Raw genomic sequence first — 25,451 nt, 5'->3', positions numbered from 1 at the left:
TTTTTTTTTATACCATTACATTTTACTATTATAAAAATGTACAACAAATTATTTTGAAATAAAAAAGTTTTTTAAAAAATAGCTGAAAGTAGCTATCGATTGCATCACCTATCGATGTCGATAACCACCGTCAAACCCAACCGAATTCAAATTTGAAAAAGAGCAGAAAGTTTTCGTGGATCGGAGGAGGAGGAGGTGGATGCTGGGCTGACGAACCGAACGGAACGGATTATTTAACGCGCCGCAAAAATGGCAACGCTTGCAAACAAAAGCCAAAAAACGCTACGAAAGTTACATTATTAGGATTAACCCGCACCTGGAGTTGAAATAGTTAAAGTTTAAAGTGTGTGTTTATTGGCGATACAAAAACGACGGGTTAAGTTAAGTTAATTTCGACTGTCTATATATAGATCCTCTGTATAGGCAAGCACAATATTGCAAATAGGTTAAATATCTAAATATCTCGAAATGGGAAATCAGCCGGGAAAGCTGCACACGCATCCGCAGGGCAATCGACCGAAGAAGAATGTCCACTGGAAGTCGGCAGGCAAGTATAAACTCCGGAATACATTGGAGTCCCAGTCGTATTCCTTGTCCGATTCGAGATTTTCAAGATATTAGAGGGTGCCCCCGAAGAGTAGACAGGCCCACATAGCTCTGGCTGGCTGGTGGGAGCGCTAAAATTCGTCTATTTATAGCACTCGCACACTCAGTGGTTGCCGTGTTCATCTGTTTGGCCCCAAAAATCTCACAACGTCAAAGTAATGTTGTCGTCCGCAAAAGCGGAAGAGCCATTATGCTGAGAACTACCAAGGCTGCATACATTTTTAGGGCTCAAAACCGTTACAATATGGTTAAGGGGAAGTACAATTGTTAGTTTCTGTGTCCATAACATGATCTATAGAACTGCTATTTAATTATAAAAAAAACCATTTTGTCGACTTTTTGTGGAGTTTTGACCATTTATTTCGTTTTGAAAATTGAATATTTCTAAATGTTTTTTATTTAATTTTCAACGTTTAAGTTTAAAACTTTTAGATTTTTCGAATCCAAATTTTTAAACATACATATTTATAATTCCCTTATCATATTATAAATATCCAGAAAAATATTTTATAAATTGGTAACTTTATGATTAGTTAGGCTCTTGCTTGAATACCTTAATATAAACCCTATTTAAACCCGATTTTTCGAATCAAAGTTTTAGAGCACACCTACATTTTTATAATTCCCTAATCATATTATAGATAGATTTATGGTTTAAAATAATTAGTTAGGATTTTGCTTGAATACCTCATTATAAACCCTATTTTGTTCTCCCAATCAGAGCGACCTTCACCACCCGGTCGTCCCATTCTGACGCCAGTGGCGCTGCCGGAACAGCAACCGGATGTGGTGAACCTGCGCTGGGATCGTCCTTTGCATGATGGTGGTTCCCCCATCACTGGCTATACGGTGGAGCACCGGCGTATGGGATCGCCCCATTGGGTGAGAGCCACGCCCACTCCGATCGATCGCTGTGATGTCTGCATCAGTGGACTGGAACCCGGTTGGCGGTATCAGTTTCGCTGCTTTGCCGAGAACATTGTGGGTCGTTCGGATGCCAGTGAGCTATCCGATCCCCTGACGGTGACTCTCCAGCGGAACGCCATCACCGTGCCCCGCTTCATCGATGAACTGGTGGACACGGATGCCGTGGAGGACGAGCGCATCGAGTTTCGCGTTCGCATCCTGGGCGAACCGCCGCCGGAGATCAATTGGTAAGTTTTATGTTCTTGAAAGTGTGGCCAACAGACCAAAAATAGCAAATTTCGAACGGAAAACTGCATGCTTTAATAGGGAATAAACCACAAATTACTAACGGAAAATTTTGCTGTAGAGGAGGATTATAAAGGATTTTAAAATATTGCTATAATTTGTTTATGTTAATTCAAGGTTCAAGGATGGCTACGAGATCTTCAGCAGTCGCCGCACGAAGATCGTCAACGACAACGAGGCCAGTGTCCTGGTCATTCACCAGGTTGCCCTGACCGACGAGGGTGAGATCAAGTGCACGGCCACCAATCGAGCGGGTCATGTGATCACCAAGGCCAGGTTGATGGTCCAGGCTCCGCCCAAGATTCGATTGCCACGCACCTACGAGGATGGGCTGATTGTGGAGGCCGATGAGGTGCTGCGCCTTAAAGTGGGCGTGGCTGGGCAACCACCGCCGGCCATTACGTGGCTCCACGAGGGCGAGGTCATCGCTCCAGGTGGACGCTTTGAGGTGGGTTATATGTTAAATGTTCAGAAGTTATTATCCTAGATGATTCTCAACCCATTCCTAATCGAATTTTCCCATAAAACAAAAATATTCTATCAGTTCAAATCTATGAACTTTTTTTAATACACTCAAAAATATATTTGCCCTGAATTTTAAAAAATCGCCTATGGATTTCCTTCACGGGCGATTTTTTTCTTTAAAATAAAAAAATGTTCTACTGGTAAAGCAATTTCCTTCAAAATCATCAAAATTTATTAAATTTAAGAAATTTTCCAGAAATATAGATAAAATTGCCAGTAAAGCAAATTCTTTGAGTGTAGGAACATATAGCGATCATAAATGGTTATTGATAATATATCACAAATCTTTTCAATAATTCAAAAAAATGTCTTTAGATGTGAAACGATAGAAAAAAAGCGTTGGAATTCTTCTTTTAGATGGTTTCTAATCCATTTTCGATCTCCTTGATAAAGTTTTATTTTTGCCAGAGTTTTTCAAATAAAATAAAAATATTCTTTATGTTTACATATAAACTTATAAATATATTTCAAAAGAAAACATTGCGTTTAAAAATAGCTAAAGTGTCTATAATTTATTCACTTGATAATATATCATTACTAACTTAACTACCTATTAAATGATCTTTCCACCCATTTCAGATAACCAACACTGAGAAGAACTCGCTGCTCAAGATCGACAATGTGCTGCGCGAGGATCGCGGCGAGTATATGGTGAAGGCGTGGAACAGACTGGGCGAGGATAGCACCTCCTTCCTGGTCACCGTGACGGCCAGACCCGATCCGCCGGGCACTCCCAAACTGAATATGTCCTTTGGCAAGTCGGCCACTCTCGCGTGGACGGCTCCTCTCGACGACGGCGGCTGCAAGATAGGCAACTACATAGTGGAATACTTTCGAGTGGGCTGGAATGTTTGGCTCAAGGCGGCCACCACGAGGGCACTGAGCACCACGCTGCACGATCTGATCGAGGGATCGGAGTACAAGTTTCGGGTGAAGGCGGAGAATCCCTATGGGCTAAGTGAACCCTCGGGTGAGTCGGAGTTGCTCTTTATACCAGATCCCAAAAGGGGCATTACCAAACCCAAGTCGGCTACAAAGATTGCGGGCGATGAGAAGGATAAACCAAAGGGAGGAGGAGCAGCTGTTCAGGTGCCACCACGTCGGAAGACCCTATCGCCTCCAAGACCCCATGCAGATGCCGCCACTGGGATGTCGCCCAAACAGTCGCCCAGTGCCAAACGAAAACCCAAACCTCAATTAATAGACAACGAGCAACTGACCCACGAGATGTCCTACGGAACTTCGGATCAGGCCTTGAAGATGGACGTGCGCAAGAGTCCCTCGGTGAGCAGTGCGGATTTGATTAATAAGCTGGCCAGCGATAGTCAATCCTCCAATCCGAAACTTAATCTAACGCTGGTGACCACCACCTTGTCACCGGTGGAGAAGCCAAACGAACCAGCACCCAGGTCACCCAAGTCACCAACTGCTACCTCTCCTTTGAAGCTATTCAATCCCAAGCCAAAGGATAAGTCACCTGTGCCACCACGTCCACAACCGCTGCCCACTCCTCCGAAGGAAAAACCAGAGAAGACGTCACCCAATCGCAAGAGGAGCTTGAGTCCACCTAACAAAAGGCAACCGGCTCCTCTGCGCAAGAGTCCAACGCCACCGGAACCCATCAAGATTACACCAGCTCTACTGCGGAGTGCGGAACCCGTTCAGCTGGGAGTCAACCAGAATGTGAGACGCTTCTCTGGCCAGACCCTAAGCCCGGCCAGAAATGTGCCCACTTTGGCGCTGGCCGTGGCCTCCGGGGTGTCGGCTGTGATTGGTGAAAAACTACCCACCATTGAGATTAGTGCTCCACCAACGCCGCAGGAGGAGGTACAGGAGCAGCATCTTATGCCTGAGCCAACTCCTTCACCGGAACCACCACAACCAGCTCCAAAGTCGCCAAGGCGCTTCTCCAGGTCGGCCGACAAACACGACGAGGTCCACACCAGCAATGAGTTCATGCTGGTGGTCTTCGATAAGAACAGCAAGGTCAAGGATAAGGACAGTACGTATACAGTTTTAGGGATTTCGGGATTAAGGATCACCCATTAACTTAATTTTTATAGTTTAAGTAAAATACATTATAAACATCCTAGGTTACTTTCATTTAGATAGATTTCAGGATTTAGGATTTACCACTAACTTTCATTTTATATATTAACTAAATTTCACTTTAACCATCCTGTGTTAGTATCACTATTACCTATTCTTACTATATATAATGATTTATAAAATTAAATAATAACCCATTAACTCGTTTTACATATAAACTAATACTTACTATACCCATTCTAACTATCCATTTATAAGGACTTCACGATTAATCACCCATTAAGTTAATTTCTAAATTTTAAGTAAAATACATTATAACCGTCATTTATAAAGATTTCAGGATCCAGGATCTGCCACTAACTTTCATTTTTTGTACTAACTAATATTCATTATAGCCATTTGCAGTTATTATCAGCTAACTATCCTTAATATATATTTAAGGATTGCAGAACTTTCAACATACATCTTATTATTAATAATACATCAGGATTAATGATCACCCCCTAAGTTATTTCATATCCAAAACTAAAACCCATTATATCCATCCTGACTATCCAACTATAAGAATGTCGGGATTAAGGATCACCCATTAAGATCATTTTATATTTTAAGTCAAATACATTATAAACATTTTAAGTTACTTTCATTTATAAAGATTTCAAGATCTAGGATCTGCCACTAACTTCTTGTTATATACTAATTAAAATTCATTATAACCATCCTAACTGTTAATTATATCATTTTATATCATATCATCATTATATACCAAAACTCTTAGCCCATCCTAACTATTCAGTTCAAAGGATTTCGGGATAAAATATCACCCATTAACTTAATTCATATTCTAACTAAAACTTATTATAGTCATTTTAACTTCGTTTAAATACTAACTAAAAAGTATTATTCCTGCCAAAATATAATCAGTTTACTATCCTAACTACCCAGTTATAAGGATTTCACGATAAAGAATCACCCATTAACCTCATATCCCAACTAAACTAAACTAAACTAAAACCCCTCCCATATTTCTCTTGCTTCGCAGAACAAGATTCCTTTGAGCTGGACCTGGAGGACGCCATCCAGCCACCGCCCATTTCGATTTCTGCCCCGGATCTGGCCTTCCTGGAGTTCACCAATCTGCATACCACCTTTCCACTCCGTCGATCCGTCAGCTCCACGGAACTTTTGTATGAGAGGGCCATGGCCAGGTTCTATGAGGCAGTGGAACTGGAGCAGGCTTCCAAATCCCGCAAGACATCGCAGGATAAACTGGCTGCCCCAGTGTCCCATCAAACGCCAGCCAATCTTCGCAAGCGTTTGGGTTCCATTTCGGAGGCGGAACGGTTGTCCTTTGAGAGGAGGAGCGAATTGCGTAGGCAGTCGGCGGATATGGTGTCCATTTCGAGGAAGTGGGATTCCAGGGAGAATGTCAGTGACTTGACGAGGATCCACACCACTGGACAGTTGCCCTTGGAACCGAAGAAAGATCTTCGGGAGCAGGAGGAACAGGAGGAACCGGAGGAGTTGGATGTGGAGGAGGAACATTTGACTGAAAGTACGGCGGATGATAGCGAAGATATGGATCTGGATTTCGATGAGGATGTGGATGTGGAGTATCCGCCAAAGAAGCAACTGCAGCAGCAGTCCAGCAACGACCTGGGTTCGGATTACACAGAGAGCACTGCCTCCTCGGAACAGGACTCCATAGAGAAGTTCAAGATGGAATTGTTGGCCAGAACTCGATCGCCCAGTCCTCGGGATCTGGAGACCTATCATCCGCGCACCATGGGCGCTGGAACCTTCACTCCATATAGAGCTCCCACTCCGGAACAGGCTGCCGTGGTGCTCAATCGTCCAGTGCCACTGCCCAGTCCGGATTTTGTGCCCAAACCCATACTCAAAAGGTCCTCCAATGAGCATGTCGAGCAGTCTGTTAGTCCTTCGCCCAGAAATACTGAAAGTGAAATGGTGGTGACCACAAGTCCTCCAGTTTCTTCTTTACCCACTCTAACCACCAGTAATCCGGGGAGTACCCTTAAAATGGACCTGGCCAAGGGAATCAAGTCGTTTTTCACCCGCGACAAGAGATCCGCCACGGAGAAGAACACCGAGGCCAACGAGGAGATATCCAATCCTCTGGAGAAGACCAATGCAGCGGCCATAGCGGCGGATTTGGAGGCCAAGCGGCGGGTTAAAGAGGAGGAGGAGCTGCGTCGCCAGGAGGAGGAGCGTCTCATGCAGGAGGAGGCTCATGCGGCAGTGGATCATTACAGTGATTTGGTAAGGGAAGTGGGCAGTTCCCATAGATACCATACCCCGATCTACCTGGATCGGGATGAACTGAAGCGAGCGGCGGCCAAGGCGGCGGCGGAAACGGATGAGGAGGATGTGCTCAGCCATGCGGAGGAGCTGAAGAAGCGACTGGCCACCGGTGGCGGCGATGATATGTTCCTGGCTCCTCCTGTCGTCAGGGAACGACGTCTCTCCATCTCGGAAAGAGAACAACTCGTGCATGTTCGTGATGCAGCCAGTGATCTGGCATTCCACCAATCTCCAGAGCAGGAAACCCAGAAAGAGGAGGATGAGGAGCCGGAATACCCCACTGTGCTGGTGGTGCCCCCACCCAAGTCGAAAAACAAGAGCGAATCCGAGACTGAGAGCGTCATGAGCGAGATGGTGGAGGCTCGTCCGGATGCGAGGGGCAGGACGAGATTGGTGAAGGTGAAGAGGGTCATCCGGAGGAGGGTTCCCTCCAGCACTAGGTCAAGAGATGCCTCCCTGACCCGACCAGGTCCCCCTGAAATAGAGAGCCCTCCACAGACCTCCCTAATCCTCTCCGCCGCCGACAGGGATCTGCTGCAGAAGGCCGCCGCTCTGGCCATCCTCCAGTCGGAGGAGCAGGCCCACGAGAAGGTGCGCTCCGCCCTCAGCTACTGCACGGATCTGGTGCTCTTCTTGGTCGCCTGCTATGTGTACTTGTTCAAGGATGCCCGCCTGGTGTTGCCCATCCTGGGACTGATCATCTACCGCCAGCTGGGCGAGGCTGTGAGGGGCTATGTGCCCGGCTGGCTGCGTCGCCGGATCATCGGGGATGGTAGTTAGACCATTCTGGAGATCGGAGTCCCTGGAATCCCTGCTCATACTCACATGCGTTTATCGGTTAAGTTAGTTTTTATTACATACGACTTATTTATACGTCTTAAGGTAAAGTTGAAGGTATCCTAGCCCCTCCCCGAGTACATTGTACTGGAATCTGTATACGTAAATCCTTGCAAGTCCTGCTCCGGTTTTCTAAATATGATCTATAAATATTTTAAAACAGTGGGTAATGTTTGATAATCGTTTTTCTTTTTGTAATTTAATGTGTGGAATACTAATTTAAATATTATTATCGATCCATTACTTTATATAAATTTTGATTAATTAAAAACAACGATCGAAATAAATGAAATTTTGAAATAGTCAAAGTTTGAAAAACTCAAACTTAAACACAGTTTTTTAAGGATAGAATTTTTTTTTAATTTTTCTTCTATATATTGAATATTAAATTGTTTACTATTGTGAAAAAAAAACATTTATTTCATTAAAATATTTTGAAAATATTACCTACCTTAATCGACTTTGAAAACCAGAGCAGGAAAAACAAGTAAAATAGCCAAGTTTATAATTAACCATTAATCATTCACTAAAATTACTCATATCTAATCTTACCTCTGCTTATTTAACACATACCATTTTCGAAATTATTTATTTGCGAGGATAATTGGTAATCATCCCCACCAAAAAAAAAGAAGATAAATCCCATATATCCCCAGTTTTCATTTGCTTTGTGTGTACGTCTGTGGAGCTATGTAAATCCTAATGTTATGAAGTGTTCGTTTGCGGTTCTTTGTGGTCCATGTCCATCCGGATTGTTGGTGATTCACTTTGAGAATAAAGCTTAGCATGTTATAAATTCGTATATTTAGAAGGCCTTTCTTTTTTTGGGTATACCTATGTTTACCAACCGCCAGACTTCCGTGGGGGATTTGAAAGTTGGTAAACCCATAAACAGATCGAAATAGCTTATCAGATGACGTTTAACTGAAATGCTGCGCCAAATTCCGGTAGTCGCTATCAGCAGATAATACAAATAATAATAAAACCGGGGGATATAAAAAGCATCTGCTAACTTTAGTTAGGTAGTCATCTTTCGCTCACTTCCTAGTCATGGCCATCATCGCTCTGGGTTGCCTCTTCCTGATCCTTCTGGCTGGAGGATCTCAGGCACAGTGGTCTCCTCATCTGGTACCTCCTACTAATAATCTTTTGGTGCAACCTCCGCCCGCCACCTTGGCTCCTCCACCCACTTTATCCCAGGATCTGGATGAAATCCAGCGCTTGATTCAGTACAAACCCTTGAATCAACTACTGGTGCGCTACCTCATCAACGATGCCGAGTTCCAGTCGTTTGTGCGGATCATCAACAGCAATGCCGCCTTCACAGCCCGTTGGCGTTTACTTTCGCAGCCGGAGCTCATCATCTTCCTGCAGTGGGTGGACCAGCAGCTCCTGGCCTCGGGTGGTTCCTTCGAAATGGAGGAACAGCGTCTGAAGGTCAGTCTGTTGAACCAATTTCCCTACTGGTCCGGCACCGTCTTCGGCTGGCAGGGATTCCTCAACGAAGTGCAGCTCTACTTTCCACTCTACGCCATTCGGGCTCACATCAATGCAAAGGTCTTGCAACAGGGCATCTTTGCCCAGTTCTGGCTGAGATTACAGGGTCTACAAGTGATGTACGAACGCTGGTTGAGCTCCGTGGAAACCACACAGGTGCTGGCTGAACTTCAGAAGGCGGGAATCAATACAGTTCAGTTAGATGGCATTATACGTGAGCTTTTCGGCTGGAATTTAAATGTAAATGGAACTGCAGAGAGCACTACTCTTGCACCCGTAACTCCAATTGCTCCCACCGTAATCCCAGGTGCCGTTTTGCCTCCTGTGCTTGTCTAGGTTGCCTTGAAACAGTGATGGGAGAGCTACCCAATTTTAGGATTCAAAATATATAATACCTAATAGGTAGTATAAAAGGTATAAATAAATACCCAAAGAATGCATAATATACTTTAAAATAAATTGGGGATATACGATTATTTCTACTGCCTAGCTATTCTTTGGATTAATTATATATATATCAGGTATTCGATTGTTAACGGAATGAAAGTATAAATTTTTAAAAAAAGAAGAAGGTCAAGAAGAGGTACGTTGTAGATTTTGAAACCTAGAAGAGTACCCATCTCCCATCACTGTTCTTATAGCTATCATATATTTTGGATAAGACCAAATTCTTCAACAATCAATGGTGACTAACTACATCTACTATACGTAAAACGTAAATCGCGGAGTTCGCTTAGAACTTAAGTTTGCCCAGAGTGTCGGAGACTTTCTGGGCATTGGCCCCCTTCTTCTTGTTGTTCTTGATGGGCGCCACTGGGGCCTTTGGCTTCTTCACCACCAGATCCTTGTGCAGAGTCTTCAGGCTGGCGTCCACCTTCTCCTGCTTTGCCTTCACAGATTCCTTGATCTGTAAGTTAAGTAATTAAGTAACTTAATTTCTCTTTAGCTGTAATTCCTACACTCACCTGCTTGAGCTTGCCCTGCACCTCCTTGGGCTTCTTGCCCTTGCCCTTGTTACCATCGCCCACTTTGAACACATTCTTGGCCTTCTTGGACTTGTTTAGCGTAGTCTTTGGCTTGGCGGCTCCAGGAGTCACCTTTTTGTTGTTTGCCTTGTTGCGACCCATCTGAAAGTAGGCAGAAAGAAAAGAAACTTGCTTTAATTTTTCAAAAGTTCCAACTTTATTGTATCTATGATATCAAACACATTTCACTTTACTGGCGGTTAGAGGCTCCTCCTCCTCCGCCAAACGCTTTCTCTTGATTTCATTGTCTTTTAAAGTGGTTAGTAATTTCAGGGATAACTTGAAGGAAACCCTGTACATGTCCTTGTTGGGAGCCACATTCCTCACAAAGTTGATGCTTTGGAGGAGGTTCTCCTCATCTAGGTTCACTCCCAGATTGTTTTCCACCAGTTGGCGAACCAACTCCTTGGTGTTCTCACCCTTGGCAAAGGAGTAAACATGAACAGTGGGATAGCAAACGTTTTCAGACAACTCGTTTAGTTCCTCTGCCTTGTAGAGACCACGAAAAGCGTCCAGGAACTCCACAGCCATTGCGGGTAGATTCATGGTTATGTGGATGCCATAAGTAGTAGTATCTGTGCTCAGCAGACGCTTAAGCAAATCCTCCCGCACCTCTTCGGCTATAAACTGCCTGCCGTCCTTGTTGTACATTTTTATACTGGCTAAACACTTGTTTCTCTTGGCATTGTGCTGCAGCCAGCGGAAGCTCTCGGGATTCAGATCATTAGCGAGGACATGGCAGCGCTTCTTGGCAGCAGGAACACTGAACGGACCCACGCCAGCAAAGACGTCATAGAGCACATCTCCTGACTTCAAGATCTTTACAATCCTTTCGTGCTCCGTGGAGAGGCGTGGATTCCAGTACACCTTGGAGAAGTCAAACTCGAAGGGCACGCCGTTCTCCTTGGTCTCCACCTGGTACTCCGCCTCGCCGCAGATCAGCTCCAGCTGAAAGTTGCGGTAGGTGTTGTCTATGGACGAGGCCTTGTTGACCACCGTGCGGCAATTGGGCAGCTTGTCTTGGAGCACCTGGCCGATAAGCTGCTTGTAGGGCAGCAGGTGATCCCGCAGATTCAAGTGGGCAATGTGACCGATGCGGGAGTAGGAGGTCAAGCCCTCCTCCTCCGCGGGCAGCACGCTCTTGAGGATCTCATTGGCACTCCAGTTTTCGTAGCTTAACTCGAGTTCGGCGAGGCAGAAGTTCTCTGCGGTGACTTGCTGCTTCTCCAGATCCTCTATAGGCAGGGATTCCCAATCCTTAATAGCCACTGGATGCAGCAGGATCTCCCGGTTGTGATCCACAGCCCGGACCGGATGCAGGTGCTCCATTTTGAGCAGGAACTTCTTGACCAGCGGCATCACTCGCTGTACTTGAGACTCGGGCACCCGTAATCTGGGCACCTGGACGCTCTTCCGGAACTGCTCCCTCTGCAGCTCCTGCATTCCACGCACCGCACTGGGCGGCTGCAGTTCCTGGGCGTCCATGTTTCGAAAGTAGTGACGTAAACGATTCGTTATAATCGTTAAACCCGGGACCTTCAATTTGCCCACCATAAACATCCAAACACGTGCGACCTAGATTCTTGGGGTTTTTTGCTGTTTTCGGGGAAGGTAACAGAGGTGCCGATGGTGTGGAGAGGTGCAGGTGTTCCTTGAGCCTTCGCAGATCCCCCTGAATATCAATTAACCTTTGAATGTACCTCTAATATTCCGGATAAGGCTAAGATTCAGGTGAAAAAGCCAAACAAACGCAAAAAACCAGAGTCGGAGAAATATCGATAACTTGCTTCAAAACATCGATGTCCGTTACAAAAATACTAGATCTTAAAAAAATATACCAAATCAAGAACTGTTTCAAAAATAATTATTTTTAAAATATTTTGTATTTAAAATTAAATATATTTTAAAACCATTAAATACATTTATTGTACATTTTGCAATGTACATTTTAAAAAGAGATTCTAGAGTTAAAAAATATTACATTTTTCTTTAGCGGTTAATCTTTGGATAAGTTTTTCCTGAAAGAGGTGTTTATATAAAGACTCAAATAATTCGTTTAATTGCGACCACCTGCTCCTCCTCCGCACAACGCTTCCTTGGGACTCCAATTTCTCTGGTGGTGAGTGAGTTAAGGGAAAGCTTAATGGAAACTCGGTACAGGTCCCGGGACTGGGATATATTTCCAATATAAATCACATTCTGGAGCAGACAGTCATTTAGAATTTCTCCGAAATGTTCCTCTACCAGTTGCTTGGCTTTTTCTAGAGTCCTATTTGCTTCGATAAGGCAGTAAATGTGAACTGTGGGATAGGATACGTTTTTGGGTAAGTCAGTCAGTTCGTCAGCTTTGTAGAGCCCGCGAAATGCATCCAGTAAATCCACTGCCATATCTGGTAAATTCATTACTATATGGATTCCATATGTAGTGGTATTTGTGGCCAGCAGAAGCTTAAACAAATTCTCCCGCAAATCTTCAAGTATAAACTGCCTGGCGTCCTTGTTAAACATTCTCAATCTGGGAGGGCAGTTATTTTTCTTGGCATTATGCTGCAGCCAGCGGAAGATCTCGGGATTGGATTCATTGGACAGGACAAGGCAACCTTTTCTGGCAGCAGGAACACTACACTGACCCATGCCAGCAGACACCTCGTAAAGAACATCTCCTAATTTTAGCATCTTGACAATATTTCCATGCTCTTCCCAGGAACAGAAACTCTTTGGCACCTTGGAGAAGTCAAACTTGAAGGAAAAACCGTACTGTTTGATTTCTATTTCACATTCTGGTGACCCGCAGAGGAACTCCACTTCGAAATCGCCTTCATGATTGTCTGTGGCATATATCCTATTGACAACCGTGCGGCAGTCGCGAATCTTGTCCAGGAGCACCTGGCCAATGAGGTTTTTGTAGGGCAGCAGATGATCCTTGAGATGTACATGCAGAATTTGCCCGACTCTCCTATAGAAGATGCGATCCTTGCCCTCCATCGGCAGCACGCTCTTCAGGATCTCGATGGCACTCCAGTTTTCATAGCTCAATTCAAGTTCAGCAAAGTAGAAGTCGTTGGGGGTGATCCGTTGCTGTTTCAGATTAACCACGTGCAGGGAATCCCAACAGGCAGCCTTCGTTGGATGCAGTAGGACCTCCCGTTGCTCGCCGAGAACTCGGACAGGATTCAGTCGCTCCATGTTGAGCAGAAACTTCTTGAGCAGCTCCATCACAGGTCTCATTTTGGACTGGGGCACCAATAAGCGGGGGATGTGGATGCTCCGGCGAAATTGTTCTCTTTGGAGCTCTTTCATTCCGCGCACTGAAGTCGGGGGCACCAGTTCCTCATTGTACGGATTCCGAAATACGGGTTTACAATGCCACCCTTTATGATAAGCAAGTATACTGGTTCTCTGGTATCTACGGCGATATTGCCCATATTTCCTAAACAGCTCATCTTCTCTTGGAAACCGTCTGTGCAACTCGTCTTCGGTATAAATATTTGAAGACATTTTTTGGACTATTCTATTATAACCCTTATTTTTCAATTTCCAACCACTTTAGTGACATTTTCCGTTTTATTTAAAAATAAAAAGACAATTATATAGATTTGGTGATTAATTATTACAGAGATTAGCTTTCGTAGTATACAATATGCACTTTCGCCGAAGACTTTTACAAAATGGTTACAAAAATAACTTGTATTTTGTCTTTTGGACTAAACTCTATCTATCTCAAACAATGTGCAAAAGATCCAAGCTGCCTTCGAATCGATTCACAATTTGTGCAAATATTTAAGGGCCAAGCTTGATCAGGCCAGTACATATATATTTCGAATACATAGAAAAGCGCATTTATTATTTAATTTTTCGTAGTAGTTGTCCCGTCCGCGAAGCGCTGGATATATTTCTTTGTTTAATGTACACGTATTACTATCTTTAGCGTGGCAGAAACATATATAATATCTTAAGAATTGGGCGAACCGACAAAAATATATAAACGGCGTAGCAATTTAGCGAGTTAGCTAGAAGTTAGATTAGGGGAAGCCTTGGCTCGTTCCAACTGCCTTCGCTGTGGAATCCAAACGACATTACTACAATTAAATAAATAAAGGCAAAAACGCTTGCTTAAAGTAAACACTCTCTTTCGATCCTGACAATCCTATCTATCATCAATCATCCTATCGACGGTAGCGCCCCAAATATGCCCTGCAGTTGGGACACGAGTGATGCACATCCATGCAGTCGTCGATGCAGCAAGGTATCAGGCAGCATCCCAGCCAGCAACTAAAAATTGATAAAAAGGGATGCCATAAGTATCTTCTCAAAAAACTCAAAAAACCACTCAAAACTCACCCGAATAGGGCAATCAAAAATCCGGACAAGTAGGCAATCATTCCGGGCTCCGTGCGCGTGGTCGTCTCAATCTCGGCGTGGCACGATGGACAGATCATGTGCGTCGAGGTGCGGCTGATTGGCACCACAGTGGTCACAATCGTGGTATTCGCCGTCGTGGCGGGCGCAACAACGGGCGTGTATGGACCCACGGGCTTAACCCCGCCCACCGCCTCCTGGTAAGAGGGCGGGGCCGAGGGGGGCGGCACATAGGTGAACTGCGGAGGAGCACTGCCTGGTTTGCTCATCTTTGCTAGGCTAGTAAATGCACTTGACGGTTAAGTTTCTGCAAAGGGAAAACAATAGGATTTATTATAATTATTTAGTATAATAAAAATTATTTAAAAATTCAAAATATATAGCTTTAAAAATTACATTTTAAAACTAATCTTAAAATGTAGGTTTCAAACGGAAATAGGGATTTTATTTTCCCCATTCAAATATTAAAATTTCCTCTTTGGGAAATTAGATTCTTTAAAATAAACAAAATAATTGCTTTCATATGGTTTCCGTCAATTTTATTATCAGTAGTAATTTTCAACTCTAATCGGAAATCCCCGTCTGAAACAATTACCAAAGCTTTTTGCGCAATCATTGGAAAATTGGTTTTGCTTTTTGTTTATTTACAAATGTATGGTTTTAACGATGTAGATATAAACATTATATTATAAGAGTTTCATAATAGAAATACATTCAGTTTGATTTTCAAGACACATTCAAGTTGTCGATCGAAAGGAGATAAAAATGTGTAAATTCAAGCTTGCTGAACTCGAAAATTAAATAGAATTCAGTTCGACAAACCCAACAGAGTACAAATTCAGAAAGGTAAACAACCAGTATTGAGTTGATTCAAAAACAGACGCTGAAAATAGCACAGAGCCCAATGGTCAGCATCTCATCCACGGCGCCATGAGTCATTTTCGCTCTTTTGGCACGCATTCGATTCTATTAGAGAGCAAATGTCTAGAGCGACCCCAAAACAAGCTCCAAATAGATATACCCTAAGCAGAATTAAGTGACGATCATATTGGAACTTATGGTAAGGTATCAAAAGTTATTATTTAATTTAAGAAATAAGAAATATAGAAACAATTGCTTGTTTACAATACAATATTGAACATTTTTGAAAGGCAGTACACTAAAAATGTATCTATGATATGATAAGAAATCAAAAGATAATATCTAATTTAAGAAATAAGGAATATAAAACCAATTGCTTGTTTACAGTACGATATTGAACATTTTTGAAAGGCAGTACACTAAAAATGTAATAAATAGATTCTGCAATATACATAAATAGAGCATCTGCAAAGTAACAAACATCAAATATCAAACGATCAATAAGCTTTATAATGTCGTAAAAAGAAACGATAAATATTAATTGCTTTCCGCGTAGCAACAGATCTGAATAATCTACAGGCAATTACCAATTAAAATTCCATGAAGGGATTGTCGCCATTCATGTAATTGGGAGCAACAATCGGAGTTTTTGACTGTCTCTTCGGTGGAAGTACAGATAAGATATGGCAATTGGATCCGTGTGACGACAAACTGTTAAAGTTGAGCAATTGCTTTTGCATGTCTGGACAACGACGATCAGACGACAGGCACTCAACTTTTTTCGAACTGGTGTACAATGACCTGCACCTCATCCAAAAGTGCTCCAACTTTCACCATTCGTTCAGGGAGCAATTGCAAATACACACAGCTAAACATCTATAGATATCTCAAGATATCCCATATGAGACCAGGCGGAAGTAGATATGGCTAAAGCGGAGAACCAGATGTCTTGGTCTTGGCCAGAACGCCAACAATCGGCTAAAACCAGCTGCACTTGGCGGAAATTACTACAGATACATATGACGTATGTGGGCGATGTGCATCGATCGATCGTATCTACTGTCATGAATCAACTTTGATTCGGTTTATACTCGATCAAAGCAAAAGCGTTAATGCAATTAGCATCTTTCTTAAATTCCTACATTTAACAGCGTTTAATTTTAAAGTTTTCTAACAATTAAACCAGTTAAATAGAGGAATGGCGGCTTAAATTGGAAAATAAATTGAAACTTGCCACATCGTTCTGAGCCCCACAAAATCCATCTTATGTGCAACCGCAGCGATTACGTCAGTCATTCAGACATTCATTATCTCAGCTCGGTTGAATCTTCGCTTTGGAAATGCGATAACCTTGCGATTTTGGACCAAGCGACAGTTAAATCACACAGTTTAGTGCTGACATTAACTAATTCCCTTAGCTAGTTAAAAATGTTGATTTACTAAGAGTCAGTTTAAGAGATAAATAGACTATCTTATCAAAGTTTTAAAGGGAATGCAGTTGGGATGCGGGATTCCGAGATTATTTTCGGGAAAACATCGGGCAAATATTTTATCTTATTTACAGATATCTTATATTGGATTATAATGGTGGATTATAAATCTTATACAACTTCTGTGCGGTTTTTAAACATAATATTTTGATACTATATTTATTTTATTTAATCTTCTATCCAATTATTTTCGGGGAACTCTTTGGTAAATATCTACAGATTTATTATATTATAGATCATAAACGTTATAAAACTTCTATTCCAAAAATAATAGAGAATACTATACTATCAAAATTTTATTTTTTATCGCTTTTCCTTACAATTTCGTGCAACTTTTTGAAAGGGTATAATGAATTAGAATATTCAGCTGTGTATGTTTATGTCTGTGCGTACAAGGTCTGCCACTCAAAGCGATCAGAAGAGATTTAAAAAACGCCTTAATATGTATTTAATTTTAGCCTTTGTGTTAATTTCGATTTCGTGTATATTTCCCCGCCGTATGTAAATTTAATTAATCGATCTTTCGGCCCTAGGGCTCGGTACTTCGTTTTTCATTCAACAAAATTGACGTTAAACCAGAAAATAGAATAATTGAAGACATTTCGGTGGTAAATTGTTGCGAAATTGCGCACAATTACTTTGAATTGTGAGGAGTGTTTGTGAATAGAACTGGATTTGAGTGCGAGCGACCTTGTGGACGCCCTTTTAAGAGCGTTTTTTCAGAAATTAAAACCCTCCCCTTCAAAAATGATGATGTAGGTTTTGGATCTTTCGCACCGCCAGATGTTTTTAACCGATGCCACCGATGACGTAGTCGCGCCAAAAATAACCACTTCAGTGGGCGGCAAGGACGCGGGGGGCGTGGCGAAAACAAGAGCAAAAGATGATGGGTTTACAGGTGTGTGTGTGGTGTGAGTGTTTGTGTGGGTGGTTTGCTTGTTGCTTTCGATACGGGTAATTAAATCCAAATCCCTTTTTATATTAGAACACTTCACAACGCGACAAATAATACCACATATATAGCAGAATTAACCACAGACCGATTTAAATTGCGCTAATTTTTAATGTATATTTTTATTCGCACGCACACGCAGATACACATTGGTATAGGTTGGAATGCACACACATAGTGCATATATTTATCTGATTTTAAGATTTATCTAATGAATGCAGAGGCCTTCTTTTTTCGACTGCCCTTATTTGGCCGTTATTATTAGCTTGTCACACCTGCACAGAAATATTCGTTCGAAAGCGATCGTTACCTCGAATTTTTGTAACCGAGAGCGGACGTATACGTTATAATAGTAAATTTCTTCTTCGTGAGCAGAGTGACCGTTACAGAGGTAAAATACCAAATAATAATCGATTACTTTCGATATGACTCCCATCGATAACTGTAACGTTTCAAAGCGAAATGCACTGCGAAAAATATACGCCGGAAATCCGCGAATTGCTGCCCGTAAGGGAACACAGATGCCCACGATGTCCCAACCTGGTCTTTGGCAACCTGAGTCACTACCAGCTGCACCTGCGCCAGCGCCACCAGGAGGTACTCCCAACCCTGCACAGTGGCGGCAATACGGCTTTCCATTGTCCTGCGGAAAAGTGCATCTACCATGTGGCCACCAAGGGGGCGAGGAGCTTCACCAGCCTGCGCCTGCTGCGCCAGCACTACCAGAAGAGCCACCTGGACAAGAAGTACAAGTGCCAGGAGTGCGGCGAGAAGTTCCTCCTCCAGCATCATTTGGAGAAGCATAAATGCGAGGAGCACAGGTGTCCCGTCTGCGAACTCACCTACAACAGCAAGGCGAGCTTAAGGACGCACATGCGTCGCAAGAATCACCTGGTGGAGCAGGCACAGGAATCCGAGAAGGTGGCCATTCCCACGTTGGCCAACTGGAGGAAACTAAACCCTGTTCCGGCTAATCCTGCTCCTGTCGAGGAAGTGGCCACTATTTTGACCCCTCAGGAGGATTATATATCCTCCAACTTGGCTGTGGTCACTGAGTTTTCAGCTGAGCCGGCCAACATCTCCTCCACTCTTGATTCTATCAACGAATTACCTCCTGAAGAGCACATTCTCTGCTTTCTGCCCATTATGGATGTGCCCTATGAGCTGTCTTCCCAGAAACTGGACATGGAAACCCAAACGGAGGAGGATGATCTGAATGAGATTAGGAACGAAGTGTTGGCACCTTTGTTAAGGGACATAGAAACCCAAACGCCCGACACCAGAGGAGATATTGGCACGATGACTGATGATTTTCCAGATGAGCAGGAGCAGTCAGTTGCGGGAATAAACGATTTCCACACCTATCCTGACATAGAAACCCAATCACCCGACAACAGAGGAGATATAGGAACAATGACTGATGATTTTCCGGAGGAACAGGAGGAAATGGTACAGCCAGTGGCAGTAGAAAGCCATTTCCACACCTATCCTGCCATAGAAACCCAAACATCCGACACCAGAGGCGATATGGGAACAATGACTGATGATTTTCCAGATGAGGAGCAGCAAATGACACAACCTGTTCCAGTGGGAAGCCACTTCCCCACCTATTCAGAAAATGAACCCATGTTTGATCTGCAAACTTCCGCCCACATGTACACACAGACCTGCGATGATCTCTTCGAGGAACTGGGACTGTCCCACATCCAAACGCAGACCCATTGGCCAGATGGTGGCCTCTACAACACGCAGCACACTCAGACCTGCGACGAAATAATGGATGAACTCTTCCCAGACAACTTTCAGTCGACTTGCACGCAAACTATGTTTCTGGATTGGCAGGACACTGGAGAAGGCGAAAGTTAGGATAGTTAGATTATATCCTAAGTATAATTTTATATCAAGTAAAACTGGGTTTTACAATAAGAATACAAGATAACTACCTTTCTTGTTATAAAAATGTATTTATTGGATCAAAAATTAAGTAAATATGTTGTTGTTTTGTAAAACCCACAAAACAATTATAAAGCCATGTAATAATACAAGATTGTTCAAAGATAGTCACACTCTTAACCTAATTCTAAGCAGCCTTTTAGCGAGGTCAGTAAGTTTTTGCCTTTAAGCGATCATCCGACTTGGTCAGGAGCAGCTCGGAGCACTGGAAAAAGCAGTAGCTGCAGAAGCACAGGGCCATGTAGTTGCCCACTCCGCTGCGGTAGGCGCCGCGCATCAGAAAGTCTCCAATCTCCTGTCCACCAATAAAGTAGACATTCGAGAAGGCGGCCGGAATGAAGAGCTGCGTGGCCAACATGGCGTACAATCGCTGGGCAAAAACTGCTCCGAGATGATCCTTAGTCCACCTTTGATACTCCTTTGACAAGGTCAACGTCTTGAAGAGCTTCTCTGCAGCCAGGCAGAGGAAGTTGAGGATGCTCCAGATGAGCACATACGTGTAGCAGCCATGCCAGACGAAAACAAAGGCAAAGGTCAAGGCGGTGGCTCCAAACTTGGCAGCTGGCGAGGATCTGCGGCCGCACAACTCGGCGTAGATGTGCTGGAAGAGGAACTCGTACAAGCCCTCATCGAAGAACTTCCACATGTCCGAGTAGAAGTGGATGCGGCCGATGCAGCGCGGTCTCCTCGGCGCCGGGATGCCATCCTGCAGGGCAAAGGCGATGCCCAAGCCATAGGTCACCACATAGTAGAGGAAGAAGAACTGACCCATGAAGTAGCCGGCGGAATGCTGCCAGAAAACCGAGTCCATCAGCTCCACCATGCGCACATCCCGCGACATGTAGTGTATGTAGAGGAAGTGGAGGGCGCACTGCATCACTAGCCACCAAATAGCACTGCGCAGGACTCCTCCAAAGAATCTTGACCAGTTCTGCTGCTCATCCTCCCTCCTGTCTGCAAATCTCTGGTAGGAAATGATGGGTCCATAAGTCAGGCAGGGAAAGTACATGGCGTAGCCCAAGTACTGGATGAGGTTATACCTCCCCAGATCCTCCTCCTTAGCCCCCATTTTGGACAGCGAGTAACTGCAGCCGCGCAGGACACTCCAGGACATGGTAACTATCACCAGGACGTACTCCGTGTAGCCCACACGCTCCGTCCACCAGGCGTTCTTCTGGATGAGATTGATGCACAGTATCCAGCCGGCGGATAAAAGCCAAACGAGGATTTTGGATGTGCCTAGGGAGACTACATAATAGCTACCTATCAACATGGCTAGTAGCACCATCGAAGTCCAGTCCAGGTTGACTCCCAAAGCCAAAACACAAACACCGGCGAATCCAAGGCACTGAAAACGGTGCCATTTCCAGCGGATGACTCCCTGGACAGCCGCATGGAGCAGGTAGAAGGGCCAAAAGCTGGCTATGAAGTCTCCAAAGTTCTCCAGCTCATCGTTGCTATCATCCCTCTTTCGCTGATTGAAGGGATAGAAGCTCCAGCCCGCGGGAAACTGGAACTTGGCCTCCCCTACTATATGATCCCGAAGTCCATAGATCTTGTACAGACCCACCACTATATAGGCTATGTAGACGCCAAAGTACACGAATATCTCGCAGCGGGTGAGCAGAGATCGGTCAGGTAACCTGGACATGGACATCACTGGACCACCTTCATTCCGGGCAAAAGATTGCGATAGGGATGTGAAGAAGCAGAGCAGAAGATATCGATATTTTTATACCCTTTATAAAGAAGAGTATCTTGCTTTTGATAAGGGATATGAAACTAGAAAACACATTTTTCATCTTTGTCGAGCTGCTGCGCTGCCATCACTTATCCAATCATATTGATTTGTATGGCAAAGTTAAGCTCTGATCTATTGACTTTAAAATAAAACTAAAACTGGCCCAATCGAGTGGATATGAACCGGAATATAGGAAGAAATTCTAAAAAAGTCAGAAATTTAACATTTTGAACATTAAAAAATATTTTTTTGTGATCTAGTGCTCTAACACTAACAGAATTTTAAATCAATTTCTGTGGAGCACTCCAAGGATATTATTTTGTAAACTAGTTTAATTTGTTTTGTGAATTTTTGGTTGTATTTAATTAACCAGTAATGATAGAGTGAACATTAATAAGAGCTGCTGCACTTAAATTACGTTTGCTATGGGTATCTACACATATAGAGGCTACGTCTAAAGAACTACCTCTAGTTTAGCATCTCTTCCTGCTCCTCCTTTCTTTAAATTTTGGTTCAATCAAAAACCAGGACACTGATGACATGCAGTTAAACGCTAGGCTTATGGCTTCTTAATGGTAACTTAAAAACTTCGGTGATGTAGAACTAGTTTAGCAGATCGTCCTCGTACTCGTCCTTCAGCTCCTTCTTGACCTTGCGCTCCTGGTTGGACATGCGTCGCTGCAGGTGTCGCCAGAGCGTGCTCTTGGGGATCTCGAACAGGTTGGCCGCGTGGTTCTGGGACATTCCCTCGTTCAGGCAAGCATGCACGGCCTTGGCCAACTTGTCCCTTAGCTCATCCTTGGGCGTACTATCCCGCCGCCGGCAGGCCACAAAGTCGGGCAGGCGTCCCTGGGCCGACAGACGCACCTTGTGCCGGTGCAGCGTGGACATGGGGATCTGCAGCTCCGTGCTGATGCTCTTAAGGGAATCGCCGTTCTTCAGACGCTCGTAGGCCTCCAGCAGGGAGGGTCGCTCCCGGTTGTTGCGCATGTAGGCGGGATTGGTGCGCACGCGTCGCCACAGCACCGTCTTCGAGATGTCGAACCGATCGGCGGCCTTCTGCAGGCTCAATCCTTCTAAGATCACCGCATCCGCCGCCAGATCCAAGGCGTCGTTGATGTCGTCTTTCACCTCCCGCTTGAGCGCCACAAACTGCTGCAGTCGCGATGGCTTGTGCGGCGATCGCTTCTCGCTTTTGATGTTCATAGGACGACGACCGCGTGGCTTTCCGCCGCCTCCCAACTTGCGTGGCTTTTCCTCCTCCTCGATCTCCTCGTCCATCAGCTCGCCGGTCACTTCCTCCTCCTCCTCGTCGTCCTCGTCCATTTCGGTGGCGGTGCCCAGCTCGATCAGTGGATCGGTGGGCGCAAAGTCCTCCTCGATCATCTGTGTCTCGTGCTCCTCCGAATCCTCCTCGGCAATGTCCGCCTCCACATCGTCGTCCACCAGCTCCACTTCGGCGGCCGCATCGTCGCCGCCCATCTTGGACAAGCTGGACGCCGACTGGGTGATGGTGAAGGTGCCGGTGTTCTCGGTGAGTATAAACTGATTGCCGCTGGAGTTGCCGTCCATGTGTTCGATGGAGTAGGTGATCTTGGGCGGCTCATAGACATCCAGGTACTCCAGCGAGCGGCTGGTCTGATGCTGTGGCTCCGCCAGCACAGAGGCAGGCACGCTGACCGTCGGCTGTGGCTCCTCCTCGTCGTCCAGCAGCTCCGCTTCGGCTATTTGCAGACCTGTAATCGATTTGGCCGTCTCCACGGCCAACGAAGCGTTCTCCACATCGCCGCCGCCGCCGGGTGGACTGGCCGTGGGGTTGCACTCGAAACTGATGGCCGACTTGATGCCCAGCAGGTTGATGGCTTCGAGGAACTCGGAGAGCGAGGCGGAGGGCAGACTGGTTTCGCCCATGTAGATGAAGGAGAGCATTGCCTCGAGCAGATCGCCGCGGATGTCGGGCAGCACAATGGTGGCCTCCTGGCCGCGCGGCACGTCCACCAGAATGTTGCGCATCAGCTCGCTGCAGGTGCTCAGCACGAAGAGATGGGCGCGCACCCGGACGCCGTCCCTGGAGGCCAGGACCACCTCGCAGTTCTGGTTGTCGTTGCGCAGCGAGCGCTGGATGTCCATTATCGTGGACGAGTGTCCCATCCACTTGAGGTGATTCTGCAGGGGATGGCATGGGAAATGAAGTACCGCCTTAAAGGTGTTTATGCTTGCGTTTCACTTACCATCTTGTTGTGTTTTGATTTCCAATTGATTGCCACAATCTTTTCGATTTCAATTCTCGCAATTCCAAACGCGACGCGAAGCCAGAGTTTTTGGCCAGGGTTGCCGAGTGCGCGGCTTTATTTTCGGTATATTTTTCCATGTGTATCATGGCAGGGGAACGATTTGGTATTTTTATTATTTTTAATTTTAAAAATGTTACTACTTGAAATTTATTGTGTGCCAATGAACAATAATTTTTAAATAATTGTATTTGAGATTGTTATTGTAAAAGGCCTACTGAGATTTGCACAAGTTTTAATCAACAATTTAACTGGTTTTTATGCACTTTAAATCATTATATCATAGTAGTATTTTTAAAATAAAAATCTCAAATAACGATTATATCTTATTAATTTATTATTAATTACAATAACGAATTCTATTTAGCACTTTTTAAATTTTATTTAATGCAATAAATATTTTTGATATTTTAATTTATTTAACGGTATTTTCACATACCACTCTAGGGTTGCCAAACATAGTTTGAGTACAGCGCCCTGGCAACCCTGGGGCTACAACAACACAGATATTGACATTTTATTTTAACATTACATAAATTGTCAAAAGCTGGTGGAAATTGTTGAATTCCCGCTGAACAGTTTGCAGAATGGCGGCTCTAATTAGGAATCTGGGCGCCCGTGCCGCAGTCGCCGCTCTGTCGGCCAAACATGGTGGGTAAACAACCGGGATAAACCAGAACTCCAACTGATCTTTTCTAACCCTTCGAAATTCTAGTGATGCCCGCTGCAGGATCGGCTGCTTTCCGCATGGCCAGCACGGCGCCCGTGGAGCCCAAGAAGGCGGATAAGCGTGGGTATCAGTAGACTACATCCCAGTGCACAAACTACATCTCCCATATTCCCTCCACAGCCACTGTCCGCCAGCCGGATGCAGTTGCTCGCTCCCATCTCTCCGATTTCGGTCGCTATGTGGCCGAGTGCCTGCCCAAGTACGTGCAGAAGGTCCAACTGACCGCTGGCGATGAGCTGGAGGTGCTGATTGCCCCCGAGGGCGTGGTGCCGGTGCTGCAGTTCCTCAAGGATCACCACCAGGCGCAGTTCACCAATCTGATCGATATTGCCGGCGTGGATGTGCCCTGCCGCAAGCACCGCTTCGAGGTGGTCTACAATCTGCTGTCGCTGCGCTACAACTCGCGCCTCCGCGTCAAGACCTACACCGATGAGCTGACTCCCCTGGATTCCGTCTGCGAGGTCCACAAGGCGGCCAACTGGTACGAGCGCGAGATCTGGGACATGTACGGCGTGTTCTTCGCCAACCACCCCGATTTGCGCCGCATCCTGACCGATTATGGCTTCGAGGGACATCCCCAGCGCCGCGACTTCCCTCTGTCCGGCTACGTGGAGCTGCGCTACGATGATGAGAAGAAGCGCGTCGTCTGCGAGCCTTTGGAATTGGCCCAGGAGTTCAGGAAGTTCGACTTGTCGGCCCCGTGGGAGCAGTTCCCCAACTTCCGCAACGCCAACCCGCCCGCCGAGGTCGTGCCCCCCAAGGCTGCTGATCCGGCCAAGAAGTAATCCCCCAGTCGGTTTGTTAAATGGTAATTAGATCAATAAAACGAGATCAATATGAGATGTGGTATAACCAAAAAGGAAAAACTTTGAGTTTATCGATATTTTCGATATTTTGTAAGTATCGATTTGATAATAACGATGTTTTGGTGGGAAAACCCAAATTAAATATCGAGAAATAAGAAACTGTCAATATATTTCAATATTTTAGTTTTCTGCAAT

The 25,451-nt window shown here is 44.8% G+C and overlaps 9 protein-coding genes across 11 annotated transcripts; 4 read left to right on the top strand and 5 right to left on the bottom strand.

The window, feature by feature from the left end:
* The first annotated feature begins 155 nt into the window (after positions 1 to 155).
* Positions 156 to 8,353, top strand: MnM (myomesin and myosin binding protein). Its single transcript, XM_017145326.3, has 5 exons — positions 156 to 547; positions 1,328 to 1,760; positions 1,936 to 2,266; positions 2,923 to 4,345; positions 5,435 to 8,353. The coding sequence occupies exons 1-5, from the start codon at positions 469 to 471 to the stop codon at positions 7,492 to 7,494; spliced, it is 4,326 nt and encodes a 1,441-aa protein (XP_017000815.2). The 5' UTR covers positions 156 to 468; the 3' UTR covers positions 7,495 to 8,353.
* Positions 8,354 to 8,601: 248 nt separating this feature from the next.
* Positions 8,602 to 9,491, top strand: LOC108059951 (protein G12). Its single transcript, XM_017145452.2, has one exon. It carries the CDS (start codon positions 8,602 to 8,604, stop codon positions 9,382 to 9,384), a length of 783 nt encoding a protein of 260 aa, XP_017000941.2. The 3' UTR covers positions 9,385 to 9,491.
* LOC108059952 (tRNA (guanine(37)-N1)-methyltransferase) lies at positions 9,377 to 11,879 on the bottom strand. 2 transcript variants are annotated; one of them, XM_017145453.3, is made up of 3 exons: positions 11,774 to 11,879; positions 10,014 to 10,175; positions 9,377 to 9,955 (listed from the first exon to the last, which is right to left on the bottom strand). In XM_017145453.3, exons 2-3 carry the CDS (start codon positions 10,173 to 10,175, stop codon positions 9,782 to 9,784), a joined length of 336 nt encoding a protein of 111 aa, XP_017000942.1. In that variant the 5' UTR covers positions 11,774 to 11,879; the 3' UTR covers positions 9,377 to 9,781. The 2 variants fall into 2 exon arrangements, with proteins under 2 accessions (XP_017000942.1, XP_070071513.1); XM_070215412.1 differs by lacking the exon at positions 11,774 to 11,879 and adding an exon at positions 10,263 to 11,754 and having other exon boundaries at positions 10,014 to 10,205.
* A 237-nt stretch (positions 11,880 to 12,116) lies between these two features.
* On the bottom strand, positions 12,117 to 13,301 carry LOC108059860 (tRNA (guanine(37)-N1)-methyltransferase-like). The gene has a single exon (XM_017145316.2). The coding sequence runs from the start codon at positions 13,299 to 13,301 to the stop codon at positions 12,117 to 12,119; it is 1,185 nt and encodes a 394-aa protein (XP_017000805.2).
* Positions 13,302 to 13,618: 317 nt separating this feature from the next.
* LOC108059948 (LITAF domain-containing protein) lies at positions 13,619 to 18,132 on the bottom strand. Of its 2 annotated transcripts, none has more exons than XM_017145448.3 (3): positions 18,046 to 18,132; positions 14,415 to 14,739; positions 13,619 to 14,345 (listed from the first exon to the last, which is right to left on the bottom strand). In XM_017145448.3, the coding sequence occupies exons 2-3, from the start codon at positions 14,699 to 14,701 to the stop codon at positions 14,240 to 14,242; spliced, it is 393 nt and encodes a 130-aa protein (XP_017000937.1). In that variant the 5' UTR covers positions 14,702 to 14,739; positions 18,046 to 18,132; the 3' UTR covers positions 13,619 to 14,239. The 2 variants fall into 2 exon arrangements, with proteins under 2 accessions (XP_017000937.1, XP_070071025.1); XM_070214924.1 differs by lacking the exon at positions 18,046 to 18,132 and adding an exon at positions 18,011 to 18,032.
* A 17-nt stretch (positions 18,133 to 18,149) lies between these two features.
* On the top strand, positions 18,150 to 19,769 carry Asciz (ASCIZ zinc finger protein). The gene has a single exon (XM_070214922.1). The coding sequence runs from the start codon at positions 18,198 to 18,200 to the stop codon at positions 19,599 to 19,601; it is 1,404 nt and encodes a 467-aa protein (XP_070071023.1). The 5' UTR covers positions 18,150 to 18,197; the 3' UTR covers positions 19,602 to 19,769.
* rasp (protein-cysteine N-palmitoyltransferase Rasp) lies at positions 19,699 to 21,386 on the bottom strand. Its single transcript, XM_017145461.3, has one exon. It carries the CDS (start codon positions 21,343 to 21,345, stop codon positions 19,837 to 19,839), a length of 1,509 nt encoding a protein of 502 aa, XP_017000950.2. The 5' UTR covers positions 21,346 to 21,386; the 3' UTR covers positions 19,699 to 19,836.
* Positions 21,387 to 21,743: 357 nt separating this feature from the next.
* Positions 21,744 to 23,885, bottom strand: LOC108059925 (uncharacterized). Its single transcript, XM_017145406.3, has 2 exons — positions 23,661 to 23,885; positions 21,744 to 23,595 (listed from the first exon to the last, which is right to left on the bottom strand). Exons 1-2 carry the CDS (start codon positions 23,661 to 23,663, stop codon positions 22,033 to 22,035), a joined length of 1,566 nt encoding a protein of 521 aa, XP_017000895.2. The 5' UTR covers positions 23,664 to 23,885; the 3' UTR covers positions 21,744 to 22,032.
* A 326-nt stretch (positions 23,886 to 24,211) lies between these two features.
* ND-30 (NADH:ubiquinone oxidoreductase core subunit S3) lies at positions 24,212 to 25,290 on the top strand. The gene is made up of 3 exons (XM_017145407.3): positions 24,212 to 24,371; positions 24,436 to 24,510; positions 24,571 to 25,290. The coding sequence occupies exons 1-3, from the start codon at positions 24,308 to 24,310 to the stop codon at positions 25,233 to 25,235; spliced, it is 804 nt and encodes a 267-aa protein (XP_017000896.2). The 5' UTR covers positions 24,212 to 24,307; the 3' UTR covers positions 25,236 to 25,290.
* The last annotated feature ends 161 nt before the right edge of the window (positions 25,291 to 25,451 follow it).

The sequence above is a fragment of the Drosophila takahashii genome, chromosome 3L (assembly GCF_030179915.1).
Source record: "Drosophila takahashii strain IR98-3 E-12201 chromosome 3L, DtakHiC1v2, whole genome shotgun sequence".
NCBI classification, from domain to species: Eukaryota; Metazoa; Arthropoda; class Insecta; order Diptera; family Drosophilidae; genus Drosophila; species Drosophila takahashii.
The sequence above is the reverse complement of the archived record's forward strand: the minus strand, read 5'-3'. Positions and strand labels throughout refer to the sequence as shown.